This window comes from Galeopterus variegatus, unplaced genomic scaffold (assembly GCF_000696425.1).
Source record: "Galeopterus variegatus unplaced genomic scaffold, G_variegatus-3.0.2 Scaffold13641, whole genome shotgun sequence".
Taxonomy (NCBI): domain Eukaryota; kingdom Metazoa; phylum Chordata; class Mammalia; order Dermoptera; family Cynocephalidae; genus Galeopterus; species Galeopterus variegatus.
In genome coordinates this window covers 1-22312 of record NW_007739752.1, presented here as the reverse complement: position 1 = coordinate 22312, position 22312 = coordinate 1, and the positions used below count along the sequence as shown (strand labels likewise).

The following is a 22312-nucleotide window of genomic DNA, read 5'->3' as shown; positions in this document are numbered from 1 at the left end:
AGCTCAATGACAAGGAAAAGGCACAGATAACCTGGAAAAGTGAGCTAGACTAGACACCATTTTTTTGTGTGTGGATTTTTTGCCATTTCAGAGTTTTTCAAAATGTTTTGACAGGTACATGCACATTTTCCTGGGAAGCTCATCCATAACTTTAACACGTTTTCAAAGGAACTGGTATGCCAAAAAAAGGTTAAAAACCATTGTTCTAGTTACAGAGGACTATTCAATGATACCTGAACACTTAATGACCTGTGTCTTTGCCTTCATGAGTTTTCTCGCCTAAGCTGCCTTATAAACCCCTATTCAATTTCCAAGGCCCAGGTAAATGGTATCTTACTCTTTATGGCCTTCCACCACTAATTAATTAACTGCCTTCTCATCTGTTTCCCCTAAGTACCTCAATTAACGCACTTAGTACACCATATTTAGCACTTATTATTTGTCAGCTTCCTTCCATGACTGTATTTTCAAGTCTTTGAGGAAAAAAGCACTAGAATCCTGCAAAATAAAATGACTTAATTTTGGAATACAAGTCCTCACATTCCTTTGGCAGCCCAAGCTCAACCTCGATATGCGAAATAAGACACTTTCCCTAGGAACTACAGCGCCTCTCGGCACCCGTACTTCCGCACGGCCTCCGCCAGATACGGGGCGTGCCGCAAACCTCCCAACGCCGTGCACTACACGCCCCCACTCTTTCAAGACTGGAACTACAGGCCCGCCGGAAGACTTTTGCGCGTGCGCACAGAGAACAAGGACGAGCGAACTGATGGGTTCGTGGGAGGGGGCGGGATGAGAGGCACGACGGATGACAGAATGGACGCATGAAAAAGGACTTGAGAGGAATTTACACTTCACCCAACGAGCGACCCATTAGGCCATCTGTAACTTACTCTGTTCAATTCCCAAAATACGGGGTCAGAGACCGCGTCCTTCAGCTCTTTTCGTCTCTCGATCCTTAACGTCGTAGTTATTTTCGCGTCATAAGACGAGCGACACCACTCTCTCCTCCCCCTCAAGAAAGACAGGCCCGGAGGCGGTGCCTCCGTCGCTCACGTCACCCGCAAGGGTTGGCTCTGGGAAGGCGGGGCATCGGAGAAGGCGGCCCGCTGAGGAGGCTCGAAGGTAATGAAAAATTTGATTGGCGGTTTGAAAACGGCGGTCTGGCTGAGGCGGTGGTGGGCGAGCTAAGTATCTGGTCCTCGTCTGCTGCGGTCCCGGGCTAGTGACGTCACTCGTGCGCGGGAGAAATTCGAAAGTGGAGTTTATGGAATGAGACAGGTGATGTGTTTCTCGGGGTTTCCGGCGAATGAAGGATGGATAGGCAGGGGGACTTGAGCGATTTGGGCGAAGGGACGAAAGAATCTGCTCCGCAGGAAGCGGACCGGTGTTGGCTGGAACCGGGGCTGGGGTGGTGTCAGTCACAGCTTGCTCCCACCGCCTGTAATAATTGGTGCCTCGTCCTCAGCGCTTTTCCCAGCGCCTGCTTTGCCCGCGTACGTGTTAGGACCAGAGAGGACTTTGCTGTTTGTTTTTAGGACTGACAAGGAATCAAGGCTCCATTGTCATTTGGTGACACAGGATCATGGTTATTAGGATCTTGGCAAATGAAATGTGGGTTTCTTTTCGTTATTTGGACTTGGTGGTTTCTTAACAGGATGTTGTGTTCGTGATTCTAAAACTTTTAAATCTGAACCATTTAGGGGTTCACGTTTAGGGTTGGAAAAGCTTGCTTGTTCAAAAACAAAAGGACCAAAAGCATGTCGTAATTAACAAGAAGAATGGCTCATATTTTACTGAGAATACCGAGTTATATACTCATATATATATATATATATATATGAGATATATACGTGCTATGATAAGTATGTATGTACATATTTAACCACAGAACATCTGGGGTCTCAACACTTTAAAAACTTCTTTGCAGATTAATCTTTCTGTTAATTAAAGGCGGGTCAACATTTGAATTGTGTGACATGTGGGCAGATTTACACTTTGAGGAAATTTTTTATTCTTGCGTGTCACGTATATATGATGCTATTGGCTAAAGCCATTTTTCCTGCCTAATGGTAAGATAAAAAAGGACTGTTGATTCTCATTGAATGTAAGTATTAGTGCTCTTAAAAGTATTTTTAAATCCAGTTAGCTTTTTTTTTCCCTGAGGCTTAATCCTATAATCTAATTTACCACTTTTGCGAGTTTGAACCTAATCAGTTCCTTTTAAATTGGAAATCACAGAAGTAATATTTCTAATTTAGGAAAATAATGGGGAGTTTACTTTGCGATTCCTAAATAGCGTATAAGTAATTCTAAATTAGTAAATACTGGATTTATAATCTGTAAATAGTGATAATACCGACTTTTCAGGATTATGAGACTGGTAAATATTATATGTAAAGTATCTAGTCCAATTCCTGCCTGACACGTAGTAGGTAATAAACAGTTATAGAACGTAGTATTTATATGAGCACCAGAGTTTAAACTACTCGGTTTTGAATTCTGAATCTGCCATTTATTTACTTTATGACCTTGGGCAAGTTACTTACCCCACTTTCCTCGTTTGTGAAATGGATATAAAAATAGTATCTACACTGCAAGGTGGTGAGCATTTAAAGCATTCTAACAGTGTCTAGCATATAGTTGCAGTGAATAAGTGATAATTATTATTAAAGAGGTATACTTTTTTTTTTTTCTTTTTTCGTGACCGGTAACGGGATCGCAACCGGTAACGGGATCGCAACCCTCAGTGTCGCGCCCGTACCGCGACCGGCAACGGGATCGCAACCCTCGGTGTCGTGTGTCGTGCCCGCACCACGCTCAGCCAGTGAGCGGACTGGTCTCTATATGGGATCTGAACCCTGGGCGGGAGCGCCGCCGCGCTCCCAAGCACCGCACTACCGAGTGCGCCACCGGGCCGGCCCTAAAGAGGTATACTTTTAACAACTGCCACATGCCAAGCACTGTGTCTATGACCGTTTATTCTCATCTACATACACAGACTATCCAGCCCATTCAGTAACTGTGAGCAAGTTGATCCAAAAGCACCGGGGATGATATGTTTCTCTGGACCTCTATCATCTTGGCATTCTTAGGTATCTAGCAATTCCTGTGGGCTGGACAGGAGGGATGTAGGATGTGGAAGTTATATTTCTGAAAGGCAGTGCCTCTTTAGGTCTGGGTCTTGTCCTGTGACCTATGTACTGGGCCTGCCTCTCCTTTATCTCAGCCTTTTACAACTCAGCAGCCAGAGTGATCTTTGTAAAACCAAAGTCGGATTGTCATTTTATTCTTAAAATCCTGCCATGGATTCCTACTGTCTTCATGGAAAGTCCAAACTCCGTAGAGGAAAGTGGGGTTAAGTAACTTGCCCAAGGTCATAAAGTAAATAAATGGCATATTCAGAATTCAAAACCAAGTAGTTTAAACTCTGGTGCTCATATAAATACTACATTCTATAACTATTTATTGATTACCTACGATGTGTCAGGCAGGAATTGGACTAGATACTTTACATATAATATTTACCAGTCTCATAATCCTGAAAAGTCGGTATTATCACTATTTACAGATTATAAATCCAGTATTTACTAATTTAGAATTACTTATACGCTATTTAGGAATCATGTATTTAGAACATAGAAGGTTCTCTGAATTCAATTACTAATTATTTCAGTCTCTTCTCTCACCACTCACTCTCTTGCACTTCACCCCTTAATTGTGCTTTTTAAGGTTCCCTATCAGGCCTTTCTACATATCGATTCCTGTTTGGAAAACCTTCACTAGCATCTTCTCTTGATTAATGGTTATTTCAGCTTACAGCTTAGACATTACCTCCTTGTAGAAGCGTAGAACAAGTTGGGTGTTATCCTATTTTATTGTAATTACCACTTATCATCCTGCTTATACTGAACATTCCTTGAGATCAGGGATAATATTTTGTTCATTTTACTATCTCAGCCTAGCACAATGTCTGGAACATAGTAAGTACTAAATAAATACATGCAATTTATAAATAACATGCAGGTGACATTTTATATGTATAAAGGAAGAACTGAACCCAGAATATCAAGTTATAGCTCTATTGAATCCCTTTAGGTCTTTTCAGGCCATGTCCTCAAACTTGAGCATGCGTCACTATCATTTGAAGAGTTTGTTAAAACACACACTACTGGACCCCAATTCCAGACTTTCTGATTTAATAGGTCAATGGTGGTGACTGAGAATTTGCATTTCTATCTAGTTCTTAGGTGATGCTGTTGGCCCACAAGTTCATACCTTTGGAACCACTTTAGGAAAAAATAAAAAAGTGTTTCTTGGCATTTGTTTACTTCTTCATTTCACTGATTTTGGATTAACAGATTTGCTCACAATAACCATTTTATCCAATTTAGGGTAACTACAGTACATATTGTAACAGTATTAAAAAAGATTTTTCCTTGCAGAGGTATTATATAATATATATTTAGTTTTAGAAACTGTGGTATACTGACTTTAAGATGTACAATAAAAGGAAAAATTTAAAACACAAGGGGGCCATCTTGTGGTGACCATAGAATTCAGCGAACTTCTAAAAATTGAATTCTGGATATAAAGAACCTAACATTTACATGGGAAAAGTCTAATTTTCTGATGCATATTATGGCACCTAGAAATATTTTTGTAGACAACTAATTAGTTTTTATATTTTGCTTAGTTTTCTCTTTACTTGGCAAATTCTTTTTCTACAGCATGGTATAACTTTTACTATGTCCTCAGTGACATAATTTGATTATACCTCCGTTTCCCTTGGAAGTTAGATATTGTTGTAACTCTTTGATTCCTGTCTCTGGTCAAGAGTTTATTGGGAAAAATTACATTTATTCTTTTCATCAGTGTTGAATATTCTGTGTCATTTTTTATTTTAGGTGGTATAAAATAGTTGAATAACTACTGATTATTTTCTGGGCCTTTCTGGTTTATAACTTCAGAAGAAACAATGGAAAGCCAAGAATTTATTGTAAGTCTTACCAATTTTCACAATTTCCTTCTCCACCCTCCCTCCATCCCTCCCATATTTCCTTCCTTTCTTCCTGACATTTCATAAACATCTTGCTAGGGTTGCCAGATTTAGCAAAAACAGAACAAAAGCCAAAAAACAGGACATCCAGTTAAATTTGAATTTCAGATAAACAATGAATACTTTTTTAGTATAAGTATGTCATAAAGATGGCACTATATTTTGTCTGGCAACCCTGTCGCTTACCTGCTATTCATATTTGTTATACATAGTTCTTTGTAACAAATTCTTTGGAAGCTTGGGACTAGAAAAGTATTTTTATCTCTTGAAAACCTGACATGCCTTTCTGTCTAGATCAGTGGTTTGGTTTCAGACTGTTTGGTCTCAGGACCTTTTTACACTCAAAAAATTATTGAGGACCCCAAAGAGCTTTTATATATTGGGCTTATATCTATTGATATTTTTCATAGTAGAAATTAAAACAGAAATTTAATAATATTTATTTATGAATTATTTAAAAATATTAATAAATTTAATATATGTTAACGTATATAACATTTTTAATGAAAAATAGCTAAGTTTTCCAAAACAATAACAACAGCAGAAAAGAATATATTGAGAAGAGTAGCATCGGTATACATTTTTTTGCAAATCTTTTTAACATTTGACTTAATAGAAGATAACTGGATTTTCATATCTGCTTCTGCATTCAATTTACAATTGAATCTTGCAGTATTGTATGTACGTAACCCTGGGAAACTCTGTACCCCTGAAGGAATGAGAATGGAAAGACAACATCATGAAAATAGTTATGATCTCACAGACACGTTTAAAGATCTTGGAGACTTCCAGGAGTCTCTGAGCCACACTTTGAGAACTGCATGGATTATGAGTAAATCAACAATTTTTTCCCTTCCTACTGGTGACTAGGAAGCTCAAAATTATTTCTGGTACTCAGTTAACTTTTCAGTTTTTTCTTTAGATTTTACCTCTCCTATCTCCCTTCCCCTTTTGCTACCTAATTTTCTTTCTTTTTTTAAAGTTAATGTTTTGTTGTTATTAGGATATCTGTGCTTTTATTTTTATAAAAAGTGTCTTAAATGTTTTCTGTATGTAGGAAGGGTGTAAAATACATAACATCGAATATATATAAATAGAAACCATTTCTTTGCTTTTGTACTTTTTGGAAATAAGGTCCTATACACTCATCAAAAGATGAAGAAATCAAAAGTATGGCAAGATGGAATTCTAAAGATCACTCACTTAGGAAACAAAGTAAGTGCAAAGCAGTTGACTACACAGTCTAAGAGCTAGGTTCTCACTTTTTGATTGAATATTAAGAAAACTCTGTAGAAGATAAAATGTTAGGTATGTCCATACACTGATGTTCTGTGAAAACAGAAGTTTTCAAATGATTCCCATATCACAGTGATTAATTTGTATATTATAAAAGTTCAGTAAATGTTACATGTTTTGATTAAAAAATTTATATTATCAAGTGCATTCTACGAGCCAGGCATGATGTTTTAAGTGTATCAATATTCTTAGACTATATAACTCTCCTACTGGTTAGTACTATATTTATCTTTATTTCACTGATGATGAAACTGAGGCACACAGAGGTGAAATAGCTTGCCCAAGGATCTCACAGCTTGAAAGTGGAGTTATAATACATGGAACTACGCTTTTCGGCTCCAACTATTTTACTGTCTCTCTTAATATTACTAATTTAAAAAAAGAACTTTATTACAGATGAGTTGGCAATATATAGGATACATTAATGACATCTGTGGCATCCTGAATGAAGTTCATACTCCTCAGTTCATACAACTCAGTCTAGCAGTTGAAGATGTCCATATTCTGCCCTTATCCCACCTATCTGTCACTGTGAATTTTCACTAAGGGAAGCTTTTCAGAAGGAAAAAGGCTATTTTTTATTATTTTAAAAAATTTAATATTTAATTTATTAAAACAGCAAATTAAAGAAAAAGTTTGGCCTTAAGCTTTTATGTAATCCTTTTAAATTTATAAACCTAGTTAAGTTTAACAGTTATTTTCAATGGAATCTTAGCTTAATGTTCACTCAAGTAGAAAAAGCTAAATGCTTTAAAATAATCAGTCTTTTAACAAACAATTTACCTTAAGCATTTAAATCAAATTTATAAATTTTCTATATTTGATTTTCTTTCTTTAGCATTTTAGTTGCCCCTAACCAACAAAAACTTTGCAAGTGCTTAAGCCCTTCCAGTAATTCTAATAAATTAAATTTATGAATACAGTTAATTTTAATGTCCTTTAAGTATTCTAATACTGTTTATAAACCTAGTAAAATTTACTTACCCCTTTCTTTTCAATTTAAAAGTCAGATATCCAAATGAATTTCTCAATTACACATTTTAAATTGGAATCATAAAGCTAATCTGTTAGATATATTTAAAATATAAATTGTCTAAAATATTACAAGTACCTTATAAAATCAAAAATAACTTCTTAAAATTAAAAAGAACACAAATACTTTAAATATGAGATTACCTAATATCAGATTGTCTAATTACTAAAGCCTATTTATGATCCTAATTCAAAAATATTGATATTTTTGGTTTGAATTCCAGTCAGATGTGTTATCTTGGACAAGTTATTTAGCCTCTCAGTACCTCTATTTTCTTCTTTTGAAAATGGTGAAAATGATACTTTATAAAGTTGTCTTAAGGATTAAGTGAAAAAATGTAAAACTGTTAACAAACCACTTGCCACATCATAAGCACACAATTGAATGGTAACTTATAATTCTTTTTTTTTTTTTTTTAATCATTACACAATGTGAACATTTTCTGTGGCTCTTTACCAATTTTTCCCTAACCCTCTCTCCCCCTCCCTCTTCTCCATCTCTGGTGGCCTCAGTTCAATTGTCTCCTTTTGAAAGTTCAACAAATTATTGTGATTGTTGTGTCTTTCTTTCTTGTTTTATTTTTTATTTTTTCAACTCCCACTTATGAGTGAAGACATGCATACGGTATTTCTCTTTCTGTGCCTGGCTTATTTTACTTAACATAATTTTCTCTAAGTTTATCCATTTTGCTGTGAATGACAGAATTTCATTCCTTTTTATGGCAGATTAGTATTCCATTATGTATATATACCATATTTTCCTTATCCAGTCATCCGTCCGTCGATGGACATTTAGGTTGGTTCCAACTCTTAGCTGTTGTGAATAGAGCTGCAGTAAACATGGAAGTGCATATATCCTTTTGACATGATTTCCATTCCTTTTGGTAAATACCCAGCAGCAAGATTCCTGGATTGTATGGCAGTTCTATCTGTAGTTGTTTGAGGATCCTCCATACTGTTTTCCATAACAGCAGCACTAATTTACAATCCTACCAACAGTGCAGGAGAGTTCCCCTTTCTCTGCATCCTCACCAGCATTTGTTATTCTCTGTCTTTTTGATAATGGCTAGACTAACTGAAGTGCAATGTGGTGAACTCCGGGAGTTTTTGTTTGTCTGGAAAATACACTATTTCTCTCTCATTTCTGAATGATATCTTCGCTGCTTATAGTGTTCTTGGCTGGCAGTTTTTTTCTTTCTGTATTTTGAATATATCATCCCATTTTCTTTTGGCCTGTAGAGTTTCTGTTGAGAAATCTGCTGTTATTCTGATAGGGGTTCCCTTATAAGTGACTTGACACTTTTCTCTTGCTGCTTTTAGAATTCTTTGTCTTTGAGCTTTACCAGTTTGAATAGAATGTGATTTGGAGAGGAACTTTTTGGATTGAATCTGTTTGGGGATCTTTGAGCCTCCAGTATCCAAAGGTCCATGTTTCTCCCTATTCCTGGGAAGTTTTTTGTTACTATTTTGTTAAATAGGTTTTCAATGCCTTTCTGTTCTCCTCCTCTTCTGGAACACCTGTGATACATATGTTTGTGTGCTTAACGTTGTCTGCTAGCTTTCTTAGATTTTCTTCATTTTTTTAAAATTCTTTTTTCCTTTTTTTTTGTTTCCCTGGGTTATTTTGAAAAGACTATCTTCGAGGTCAGAAATTCTTTCTTCTGCTTGCTCTAGCCTGCTGTTTAAGCTCTTGGTTATGTTTTTTATTTCATTGACTGAATCTTGCAGTTCCATGAATTCTGCTACATTCTTTTTAAAGGCAGTAATCTCTTTGTAAATTTTTTCCTTCATATCCTGGATTTTTTTTTCTCATTTCATTATATTGTCTGAGTCTTCTTATATATTATTGAGTTTCCTTAAGATTGTTGCTCAGAATTCCTTTTCAGTTATTTCAAGGGTTTCTTGCTCTATAGGGTCTGATATTTGAGAATTATGGTATTCTTTTGGTGGTGTCATATTTTCTTGGTTTTTCTTATTTCTAATATCTCTATATTGATATCTAGTCATCTGGTAGAGCAGTTGCTTCTTCTTTTACTCTGGAGTGGGCTTTGAGAAGAGAGACTTCTTCTTTTTCCATTATCTGCTGGTGACTTTCCTTGTGTCAATGTGAGTGGGTGGTGGAAAGCCTGCATGTTGGCTGTGGCTGCTACTGTGACAGCAAGCCACCCTTGCAGGCTCCTGCCTAGGACCCTGTGTGTGCTCTAAGTTGGGGAAAAGAGAGCTGAAGATATTGTCATAGTCATAACAACATGGATGTATAAAACAGTATGAAACATATAGGGAACTATAAGCAATTAAGTTTGGCTGGAATGAAGGGCCCATGTTGTGAAATGACAGAATATAAAACTAAAGAGGTAGGCAAGAACCATATCATGGAGGACTTTTTGTATGCTCATTCTTAGGATCCAGTGAAGAATTGAGCAGAAGAATGACATAATCATATGTGTATTTTTAAAAGATTGTTTGGCAACAATGTAAAAGTTATGTAGGATGAAAGTCAGATTGGATTTAGGAAGACTGTTGTAGTGAAGAGGCTATAGAATAATCTAGACAAAAATGTCTGATCAAGCAGGCATTAGCAATGTCAATAGAGAAAAAGGATGATTAGAGAGAAATTATGAAAATATAGAATCTTCAGGTCTTGGAGATAGAAGATGATAGGAGAATCCAGAGTTACTTTTAGGTTTCTGTATTTTGATTATGGTACTGAGATAGGATATTTCAAAAATAAAAGTAAGTTTAGGGGGAACAATGAAGATTTTAAGTTCTGTTTTGAATACACTGAATTTGTTAAGTATCCTACATATGCTCACATAACTGGCTATAGGGACCTGGAATTCAGGGAAGAGTTCTGGGCTACCAGTATAGACTGGAAGTTCCTGGTATTTAGATGGTATTTGAAGCTATTGGAGTGGACTCATTTGTTTAACAATTATTTTTTGAGCACCTATTAGGAGTTACACACTGTTCTAGGAGATGCAGCAGGGAACTGTCCCGACCCGCGGGATATTCAACGCAGACCCTGGAGGGGGGAGTGGGAATGGGATGGAACAAGAGACGCGAGAAATTGAGACAAGACAGTATTCTGATCAAGTCTCATTTATTAGCCAGAAGGTCACAGTTTATATAGACAGCAGGAGGTAATCAGCAGATAATTAAGTATGCAGATGGTTTACTGAGAAAACCGCAGGGCGGGTTGTTCCGGTAAATGGAAAATTCCCGTTATCTATGGCAAGTTGCAAAGTTACCTACACCCATAGTGCACAGGATGGGGAGGGACGGAAGATAACAGCAAACAAGGCTCTGAGGCCTCGAGGCAATAGCTGGGCGGGCTCTTTTGGCTCTGGACAGGCAGGCAGCCGGGCTCTAATGGCTCCGGACAGGGAATGAAGCAGGTAAATCTCTGACTTCATGGAAATAACATGGAGACAGGCTAGTAAGTTAAGTGAATAGTTATGTTTAGTGAGTGTGGCAAGTAGCAGGGAAATCAGTGTACTTGGAATAGATTGAACAAGGGTGGGAATGGAGATATAGGGGATTATATAAGCCTTATTGCCTATTGGAAGGACTTTTATTCTTAGGGAGCTGTGGATACATTGGAATGATTTGAGCAGAAGCATAACATCTGATTTGTACGGATGATACTGCTCAGGGAGGGAGTATAGAATGAAAAGAATAGTGTATTGTCACCCCAGAAAGAAATCCCATACCCATTAGCTGTCACTACTCACTATCCAAACCCCAGCAAACACGTATCTACTTATTGTCTATAGATTTGCCTATTCTGGAAATTTCACATGAATGGAATTATATATTATGTCATCCTTTGTGGTTGATTTTTTATTTTTTTTTTAATTTAGCATAATGTTTTCAAGGTTCATCCATGTTGGAGATTGTATCAATAATGTATTCCTTTTTATTGCTGAATAATATTTCATTGTATGGATATATCATGTCTCATTTATCCAATTATTAGTTGATGTCCATTTGGGTTTCTGCTTTTTGGTTATTTTGAATAGTACTGCTATGAATATTCATGTGTGAGTTTTTGTGTAGATAGATGAGGGCACTTCAAAAAATATGCAAGAAAATGGAATTAAAAGATAGTAAGCATCTTTCCATGAACATTTTGAAGACCCTTCATATATTTTTATTTCTCTTGGTGTATATACCTAGGAGTGGAATATGGTAACTTTTATTTTAATCTTTTAAGGAACTGCCAAACTGTTTTCTACATTGATGGAAATACCAATATTACTGGGGCTAGTGGGGAAATTGCTAGAGTTACAAGGGGAAAGCCAGAAAATGATAATCACCTTAGCTTCCTTTATCTCCTTTATCTGTCACATTCACAAGTTTTATTCATTAGAGCTCATAAATAATTGTTTTATTCCCAATGCCAGTACCGTATTTTAAGCACTAATCATCTCCCTGATTCGCCACACCATACCATTGCAATAATCTCTTAACTGATCTCTTCTCCTGTTTGCCTCCTCTAATGAATTCCAATTCTGTTTTCTTCTCAATTCCATTCCAAGATCCTCCTGTTAGGAATTCAGATCTTGAATTTTTTATGTGTATGCCTTCATTCTTGCACAGACTGAGTGATGCATATAAACATTTGAAATAGATGCACTTTCAAATCCAAGTTAAACAAAGCAGACAATCCTTTCATTACATGATTTACTTGTATAACAGTTTTTGATTTGCTATTGAAGATGTTTAAGAAAAGCATAATTATGTTCTGTTCTTTTTTAACATTTGTTTTAATACAGGCAATTTTATATGATGATAAAGGAACATGTTTGGAGAGTCTGTTTCTTAAGTGCCTTGAGGTATTTTAATATATTTATTCCTATTTTTAAGTTATTGTTTAAAAATCCCTTTAGATTTTTTCTTTATAAATGTTGTTAAATAATATAGTCATGGTACCAATACTTATAATTGTACCTGCTATTTGTTGAGCATTTATTATAACTAGACTTTGTGTTAAGAGCTTTTAGATATTGTTTCATTTAATCTTAACAGCAACACTGTAATTTTTACATATTAGGAGTGTGGTGCAGAAACATTAAGTAACTTGCCCACGTTCACAGGGTTACAGTGGTAGGGCTGGAATTAAACCCAAGAATTACTCTAAAAACTGATTCTATTACAGTAGTCTCCCCTTATTCTTGGGGGATATGTTCCAAGATCCCCAGTGGATACCTGAAACTTCAGTTGGTACTGAACCCTATATATACTGTTTTTTCTATACATACATACCTATGATAGAGTTTATTTTGTATTTATTTTATTTTTGGAGACTGGCTAGTATGGGAATTGGAACCCTTGATCTTAGTGTTGCAAGGTGGCACTCTAACTAACTGAGATACCTGGCCAGCCTGATAAAATGTATAAATTAGGCACAGTACTCTTGTTCGTTGTGGCTATTATTAAGTAAAATAAGGGTTACTTGAGCATAAGCACTGCAATACTGCCACAGTAGATCTGATAACTGAGATGGGTACTAAGTGACTAATTGGATAGGTAGCATGTACAGCATGAAGATGCTGAACAGAGGGATGATTCATGTCCTAGGTGGGATGGGGTGGGACAGTGAGAGATCTCACCACATAACTCAGAATGGTGTGCAATTTAAAACTTAAGAATTATTTATTTCTGGAATTTTCCATTTAATATTTTCGGGCATGGTTGACTGTTGGTAACTGAAACTGCGGAAAGTGTAACCGTGAATAATGGGGAACTCCTGTACAAGAGTTTTTGATAGAGATCTACAGTGGGAAATTTTTATGAAGTTATTCCCATTTAAGTATTTACTCAAATACTTATTCTGTGTTTTTCTCCTATTGGAAAAAGGAAGGGAAGGGAACTAAAGGCTTATTTTAATGTAAAGAATAAGGTTATTAGAATTGGTCATTCTGGGTTCATTTCCTACTTTGAAATACTTCCTAGCTAACCTAACCTCTCTTTGGCTAACTTCTCACCTGTGAGATGTAGATCACAGACAGACTTTATAGAGTTGATCTGAAGATTGGAAATAATTTATGTAAAGTGCCTAGTAGTTTAGTGCAGTGATTCTAAATGTGTTAAAATATTCTTATTACATTGATTTTTGGCTATGGTATTTAATTCATTTTAAAATTTTATGTGGCATTAGTACTGGATGTGGTACTTTTATATTTATCAAAAGAAGGTCTAGGAGAAGCATTGCACTGTATGCCAGTTATTGGTAGGTATTGTTATTATTTCATCTTAAATCGTTTCACTGGTAAAAGATTATTCTGATAAAGATTTTGTGTATTTTCAAACTAGGTTGATAGTCTTATTTTTATGCTGCAGTTTGAGGTAGTTCTATATTTGTTCATTAAAATGATTAAAATGCTTTTTTTTTTTTTTTTCCTTTTTGTCTTTTTTCGTGACTGGCAACGGATCGCAACCCTCAGTGTCGCGCCCGTACCCGACTGGGACCGGCAACGGGATCGCAACCCTCGGTGTTGCTCCCGCACCTCGCTCAGCCAGTGAGTGGCCAGTCCTTAAAATGCTTTTTGGAATATGATTAAGCAAGCATAACAATTTTTTTTTTTGCTTGTCTTTGTATATCTAGCATGTAACAAAAGGCCTCATATAGGTTCCCATTACATATTGTTGAATGATGAAGTTAATGAAATTTTTTTATATATATATGTATTTTTACATTATTATCCTTTTTTGTGTTTGTTGATAGTTAACTAGTGTATAACAATAAATAAATAGAAGAATTTAGTAACTGATTCATTCAACAACTATTTACTGAACATCCATTGTTTCTTGGTTGGTGCTAGTGAGCTTACTGGAACACACAGGTAATTAAATAATTAGATGAATATGATTTTGACTTTTATTTTTTAAAATTTAGGTGAAACCTGGAGACGACTTAGAAAGTGATCGATACTTAATCACAGTTGAGGAAGTTAAAGTTTCTGGAAGTATAGCTATTAAACAGGATGTCATTAAAGAGGCACCAGAGTCAAATTCAAGGAAGTATGTATCCTCTGGCCAGTCTCTTGGATGTCAGCCCGCTGGTTTAAAAAGGAAGTTTTCTGTAAGTTTCTCTGTGAAAAATAATACATCAACATGTATTTATAAAATCGTTGTGAAAAGTAGTGAATTTTGAAGCTGTTGTACTCAGTTGTTAAAATTGTACTTGATAGTATACTTAGATAGAAAGGAAGTAAATCTACTTAGAAAAATCTTACTACAAATGAATGTTTACATTTTAATTTAGGAAACTTTAAATCTTAATTATTACTTTACCTTAGGCAAAGCATACACATTCCTTATTTTATTTTTTTTAGTCAGTTCATTTTACATTTTCTTTATAGGTAATGATACAACTAATAATTGTCTTAATATTTTTAGGGTTTTCAAGGACCACGTCAGGTCCCAAAGAAAATGGTTATTACAGAAAATGGTGAATCAGCTGCATCACTTGAGGATAAAAAACCTGGCCCTACTGTTTTTTCTTCATTCTACTGCACATCTCCTTTATTTTCTACCACTGGCAAGAAAGATATAAATAATATGCCAACGGACCCTGAGAACATTGTTGCCTATAAGAACAGAGAGAGAAATGGCATGCTTTTTCCTTCAGTTGTCTCTACTCCATCCTCCAAGATTAACCTGGATATGCTATGTGAAGAAAATTATTTTACCTCTCCTATCAGTTCAGGAAGTAGGCATTCAGACTCTTTACTGACCAATGAGCCCATAAAAAGATATAGTTTGGCATCTCGCTATTCAGGAGTTTCACAAAACATCAGAAGCAAAGCACAGATATTAGCTCTTCTGAAATCCAAATCAACTAGTACATGTAAGGAACTAAATTCTGAGATTACAGAACATTTTCTTCAGATACAACCACAAGAAATTTTAAAAATCCCCGCCAAACCAAAGTGCTTAATTCAACAGGAAGAGTCTGCTGAGGTGAAGAGCACAGAAAATTTACACTACCATCATCAATCAGAAAATACTATGAGAAATAAAAGCCGGTGGTCGATGTATTTATTCTCACAGAAATCACCTATACATTCTTCTGCTACAGATGGAAATGACATAGAAAGGAAACCCAAGGCCCAGGAAGATGATATAAATTTGAATTTGAAAGACCTTTTGGTACAAAAAAAGGTACAGTTCTTTGAAACATGTGCTGAAAAGGGGAAAAAGTATAATGAAGACAAGCCAGTAGATCTTAATGATCAATTCTGTAATCAGGAAGTAAAATTAGAAATGCCTTCATTCTGTGAAAGCAACAGCTTACTGATTACCTGTAGCAGTGCAGAGAATGATGGTTTATTATCAGAATTTGACATTCAAGAAAATAATAAAAAGCCCTTTAATCAAAATAACAAGGTGTGCCTAAAAGGATCAATTCTCATTAGAGAAAATGCTGAGGAGGTAAATAGATGTGAAACACCAGAAAAGGAGCATAAACAACTTGAGTCGTCTCTGCCAGAATCAGAACATCTACAAATTGAAACTTCTGTAACCAGCAATTCTAGGATCTCTGATGACATTTCAGACATGTTTTCTAAACATAATACTGATGCTGAAAGTCTTAATAGTATTCATGAATCTCAAAGCAAAGTAACACAACCATTGTTGGAGGTAAATTTTGATCTGGACAATTTTGAGACCAGTGACACGGAAGAGGAATCACAGGAAAGCAACAAAATTTACCAGGATTCAGAGAGTTGGGTAAATGAAGTTTTGGTTAATAACAGCAATGCATGTGTTCAAAAGAGATGTGAGAATATAAGCTGTCAAGTAATTGGCAATGAACATTTGCCACTCTTAACATCTATTGGTGGCAAACCTACAGAGACATTTCCTACTCAAGAGACTCTGCCACCATCACAGTTTTGTGATGAAACTTGTGTAGCTTTTGACATGGGACCTTGTGAAGATGGAAACACTGCAAAAGAAATAGAGGAGGAGTATAGTAACATATTAAGCCATTTTGACACATCTTTAGAGTGGACTTCTGATGTATTTGTAGGTAATAAAGAAGATGCTAATAAATCTATCCAAAAAGTTAGAATTAACTGTGATTTTGCTTCACTCCCTAATAAATCTAAAGATATAAATACGAATTTATGTATTCCTCCTTTTCCAAACATAGCCACTGATCAGACTCCTGAAAACAATAACCTGTTTTTAGAAGATGCTCAACCTCAGTCTTGTATTTTGGGAAGTGACTTAGACAAAAAAGATGAACAGGTTTTACCATCAACTTCTAGCAGTGACAACAGTATCCAACTATTAAATACCAGTCAGAATCACTCTGAATGTACTGCACTTGATAAACCAAATACCCAAGTTTCCAATTCTTTGTTTTACTCTCTGGGAATAAAGCATCCTATTTCCAAATACATAGAAACAGATATTCCTGAATCTGAAGATTTGGTAAAGATTAGAGGTTCATCCCAGGACCACGTTGAAGTCGAAACTGTCAGAAAAAGCAAACAATACTGGAACAGTCCTAGAAATTCTTCAGAACTTTCTGGATTAATAAATAACATTTCCCTTTTAAAGTCACTGTCTGAGCACAGTACAGCTTTAGACAGCTTGGAAGTACTGAAAAAGGAAAATACTGCCTTTAAACAACAAGGAACTCGGCAGACATATGAGCTGGATAGCAGTCCTGAAGGTCAGAATGGCATGTCTGTTTTAGATTGTTCTCTTTATAGCTCAAAGAATTAATTATGGTGCGGTACTGATAACACCAAGGTCAAGGATTCAGATCCCTATACCAGCCAGCTGCCCTCCCCCACCACCCCAAAAGAATTATGTAGTGTTTAGATAGGTAATACAGGTAATACATGTACTTAGTAAAACCAGTTCTAGTAGTGGATAGTATAGTGAAAAGTATGTCTCCTACCTACTGTGTGTAGTCCCTCAGTCCACTCGGAATTAGCCACAATCTGCTAGGATAGCCTTCCAGAAATATTCTATGCATATATAAGCATTTATCTATACGTATTAGTGGATATATATGTTATATATTTATATATGTACATATGTGTTTGTATCTGTGTCTGTATTATAATCCATTCTCATCATTATTCATTTTTGGGCATGTACTAGGATATACTTTTTTTAAAAAAAACCAACATGAATTCATATTCATGTACCTGTAATTCCAATCTTACACTACAGTATTCTCTTTCTTCCGTTCTATAATTTTGCTTCTTTACTCCCACAGTATGGAAGGCCTGGTCCCAACAGCATCAGTGTACTCTTCAGTTCTACAATTCACACCAAATAGTTCCCAAGTTGTCATGGCGGTATCACTGTTAGCAAAAAACCTTTACAAATTGGTGAAGTTCACAAATCCTTTGTAGTTTTTCTTTTTAAAATGTATTTTATTCAGAGTATAGAGTTGTAGTACTACTTCAAAAATTACTTGTGTTACTTTTTCTTTAGCATGATATGTTATCATTTGATATATAGTTAAGTTCTTTGCTTATATTCTATATGAGGGCTTTTTGTCCATCCTTGTTTATTTATTTTTATTCCTGACTATATAAAATGTTAATTGAGTTCAAAATTCAAAGCTATATAAAAACTGACCATTAGAACTCTTTCTTATACCTTCCATCCCTTTTCTCTCCACCTCCCGTAGGTAACCAATGTATCGTACTTGTTTCTTCTTGTAAAAATAAATAGCTCCATATATAAATTCTTATTTCTTATTATTCAACAAAGGATATCATACTCATATATTCTTTAGCACTTAGCTTTTTTTCACTTAATAATGTATCCTGGAAATCATATCAGTTCATAGGAGTCATCCTCACTTTATTGTTCATTGTACTATATAATACTCCACTGTGTGGATATACCATCATTTAACCATTCTCCTATGCATGGACATTTAGGTTGTTTCCAGTCTTTTACTATTACAGATAATGTGATGATAGAAAACTTTATATATCTATAATTATCTCCATATAAATAATGGATTTTTTTTTTCATATTGTTGTAGGTGTATCTTCAGGGCAAATTCCTAGAAGTACAACTGGTGGGTAAATGGCTAAATAGATGTGTAGTTTTATAAGATATGTGAAAGTTCTCTCCATAGGGATTATATCATTTCTTACTCCCACCAGTAATATATGAGTGGCTGTTTCTCCACAGCCTTGCCAACAGAGTGTGTTGCCAAGCTTTTGAATTTTTGCCAATTGTGGATGAGAAATGCCATTTCAGTGTATTTTAAATTTGTGTTTCTATTATAGGTGAAATTGAGCATTTTTTCCTATGTTTAAGTTTCATTTTTATATCATTTCTCATGAACTATCTGTTCTGCCTTTTTTGTACAGTTTTTTAATTGGTGTTGGTCTTTTTAATTCTCCTTGATTTATAAGAGTTTTTTATATGTTAGAGATATTAGCCCTTTATGATAAATGTTCCAAATGTTTTCTTTCAGTATGTCATTGGTCTTTTGATTTTGCTTATAGTATGTTGCCAACAGCATTGTCTTTTTAAGAATGTAATAGAAAATAGTGTATACATATGAATGTAAGTGAACAATGCACTTTATGATACTCTCAAATTGAACTCATTTGAATGTCTCAAGTGATTCCTGAGAAAAATATGAATAAATTATTTACCTACTAAAATGATTCATTGTAATGTAAAGTTTGATGATAATTGTTATAGTTTATTTTCTAAAAAATTAAAAATAAATAAAAAGCTTTAATGAAAAATATGGGTAGATATAATTATATAATAACATATTAGAATATACATTTCTAATATGAAGATTTAGGAATTATAGAATTTAGTTTTGGGAAACCTACTCTCATCAAGTTGGTAAAGAGGATTACAGTTGATTCTCATTATTTGCTGTAGTTGTGTTCTGTGAAATCACCACAAACACTGAATTAGTGAATAATGAACCATTGCTCCTTGTGGAAATACAGGATTTCCTATAAGCCTCTGGTCAGAACATTTTCAACTCATCAATACATAACCTTGTTTTATGTATGTTTCTGTTTAAAGACACCTTATTTAATGTGCATTATTGACTCATAAACATTGAACTCACAGCCAACAGTACTATAACTCATGCTTGAACAAAACTTGTGTAGAACACATATTTTCTCCATAAGGGATATCACAGCCTTCTTTATTCTAGGGGACATTTTAAATAGCTAAATCACCAACAAAAAGCACAGAAATATGAAAAATATAGCACTAAATGGATCACGACAAAGACACTTGTTTACAGTATAAGCTTAAACGAGAAGGTAGAGTGTTGCCTTGTAGGGAAACTGCATTTCAGACAATTCATTTTTGGCTGCTCTGTGCATGTCTATGAAAGACCATGAAAGCACTGTGAGTATTGATTTTGGGGTTACAAATAAATTTCAAGGAGTAGGCAGACTCCATGAGTAATGATCAACTGTTTTGTGATGTAAATGTATTTCTCTAAAAAAGATACATTTATAAGTTGGTTTTCCTGACACAATTTGAGAAAATTTAATCTATTGGAATATAGCAAATAATTTCATGGAGTTTAATACAAAATTAGAGAAGAATCAATTTACCACCATTTTGGGGGGGGTTGTGGGTGGCTGGTCTGTATGGGCATCCAAACCCTTGACCTTAGTGTTATCAATACTGAGCTCTAACCAACTGAACTAACTGGCCATCCCTACCACCAATTTAGAATTCATGAAGGTATTAAAAATATCTCCAATTTGTTCAAGATTTTGTGAGATGATTGAATATAGCTTAGAATTGTTCATTTAGAATTTTATTCTGGAATGAAGGCAGTAAAGGAAAAACACAAATTTTCCTCCAGTGCCTTTTTAAAACTCTTTTTAGAAATAACATCAAGTTCCAAAATCCATTTATTTTTATTTCATTTAACTTATTCTGAATTTTAACAGAACAACAATGAAACCAGAAATAGCAATTGCCTAAAAATGAAGATTACACCAAATATAGCTATGATATTTTTTACAGTAATAACATTACAATTATACTCTTCTGACTTTAGATGAAACAAATTTTTTGAATAGGCACTTATTCTTTTAAGAAAAAAAAGTCCTATTTTGAAATGGACACCCAAAAATGTGTTATGATGAGCCACCCTCCTTTTCATTCTGCAGACTTGCTAACTATTCTACCCATAGTCTTTGTATTTGTTCTCCTTTCATCTGAACATGTTTACCCCTGGCATAGTTGTTTATTTCTTCAGGTTCTAGCTTAAGTGTTACTTTCTAAGAGAGAACTTTCCTAACCACTCTATCTAAAATTACTCTATCATTTCTTTCCATATGATACCCTTTTGTATCATAGTCTGAATTTCTCTAGTTTAATTATTTGTCTTCTGTGTCCCTCCCTTTTCAAGGGATTTTGTCTTGTTCACTGCTGTTTCCCCAGTGCCTGGCATACTGTGCTTAGAAACTAATTGTTGAATGAATAAATTAATATAAATTTTTTCCAAGCCATAGTTAAATGGATTTAAGATAGATTCAGAAATGGCATTAAGTGCTTTTTCCTTTGCTATGGTTGGACACACAAGTATAATGGTGATCTTGGCTTTCTTGATCCTAGCCATAGGTCAATATATCATTTTTAGCATTTGTAGCCTAGGTTATTTGCTATTGGCTTAATATTTATTTTTCAAATAGTTTGGAAAAAAAGAAAAAGACAAGGAAACATTTCTACCGTTGACTTAGGAAGTAACCAAAAAGGCTTTCATTCTAAATATTTTAAAATTTTAATCATGAAAATGTTCAAACCTATACAGAATAGTACAGTGAAAATTTTGTCTCACCTTAAAATTTAAGTTATATTCCTTGTTCCTTTCAGTTTTAGAAATAAGTAAAGTTTTATTAGAGCACTACTATACTTACAATGAATAAGATCATTTGATTTTCTTCATCACAGCTAAGAATCCATTTACTACAGTAGTTTCACAAGCTATATCAAAGTTTCATCTGAACCAGGATTCTCAGCAGGTACATTTTTTTTTTCCTATCAGTATATTTTATTTTGATACGAATGTTCTGTAATTTGTAGTAGAATACAGAGGTCTCAAGCTATCTTGGGTTATGACCCCGCTTAGTATCTCAGTAATTTTTTTATTGCATCCTTTGGTGAAAAGAAATAACCAACAGTTCCATTTATTAAGTATTTAGTAGTATTAAACAACCTATAAGTATTTATATCTTAGTAACTTAGTAAGCATTTTATTTTTAAATAAACACAGTTACTAGTGTAATATGTGCCCCCTTAGGAACTGCATAGCTTCTCATACCTTGGAGTAGATTAGATAACATCACCCCATTTCTTGTTCCACATTGATTTTCTTATGATAATTGCTTTTTTTTTCTGTCTTAAGACTTTCAGAAGGAGATAATTGCTTTTATCATATCAGTTTCTGAAGAACTAGCTTCATAAAGATGTGATGTCATTGAAAAAAATGTAGTGGGATCTGATGTTGAAACTAAACTACCTTGAGTTAGCAATTTGTTTAGTGTCTGACAAATGTCGAGGGACACTGTTTCCTTAAATTTAAAACATCTTGAGGAGCCCCTATGAGTTCACTGTAGGACCCCATAGTACCTTGTTGCACAGTTTGGGAACCATGGTAGTAGTATCAAAAATAATAGTACTAATTAGGATGAATTGAAATTCTAGAATAAACAATCTAGATTTGTATTTCTCAAGGGGGATGCTGTTAGAATTTTTAGAAGGACAATTCTTTCATTATATGCTCTTTCTAGCAGATATGTTTGGAGGAAAAGAAAGTGAAATGTTTCATTTGCCCCTATTTTGTATCTTACTTTATTTTCCATGTTACCCAGTCCTTTTTATTTTTCCTCTTAAAAATCTTGATTTTTTTTTTTTTTTGTCTTTTTTTTTTTTTTC

The 22312-nt window shown here is 34.8% G+C and overlaps 1 protein-coding gene across 1 annotated transcript; it reads left to right on the top strand.

Moving 5' to 3' along the window:
* Nucleotides 1-1140: 1140 nt before the first annotated feature.
* On the top strand, nucleotides 1141-21399 carry LOC103581667 (protein ZGRF1-like; the record flags this gene model as incomplete). Its single annotated transcript, XM_008563443.1, has 7 exons — nucleotides 1141-1281; nucleotides 4908-4999; nucleotides 6194-6274; nucleotides 12163-12222; nucleotides 14286-14471; nucleotides 14789-17075; nucleotides 21329-21399. Coding segments are annotated over exons 2-7 (2706 nt in total), but the record flags the coding sequence as incomplete, so codon positions are not given.
* Between the last annotated feature and the right edge of the window lie 913 nt (nucleotides 21400-22312).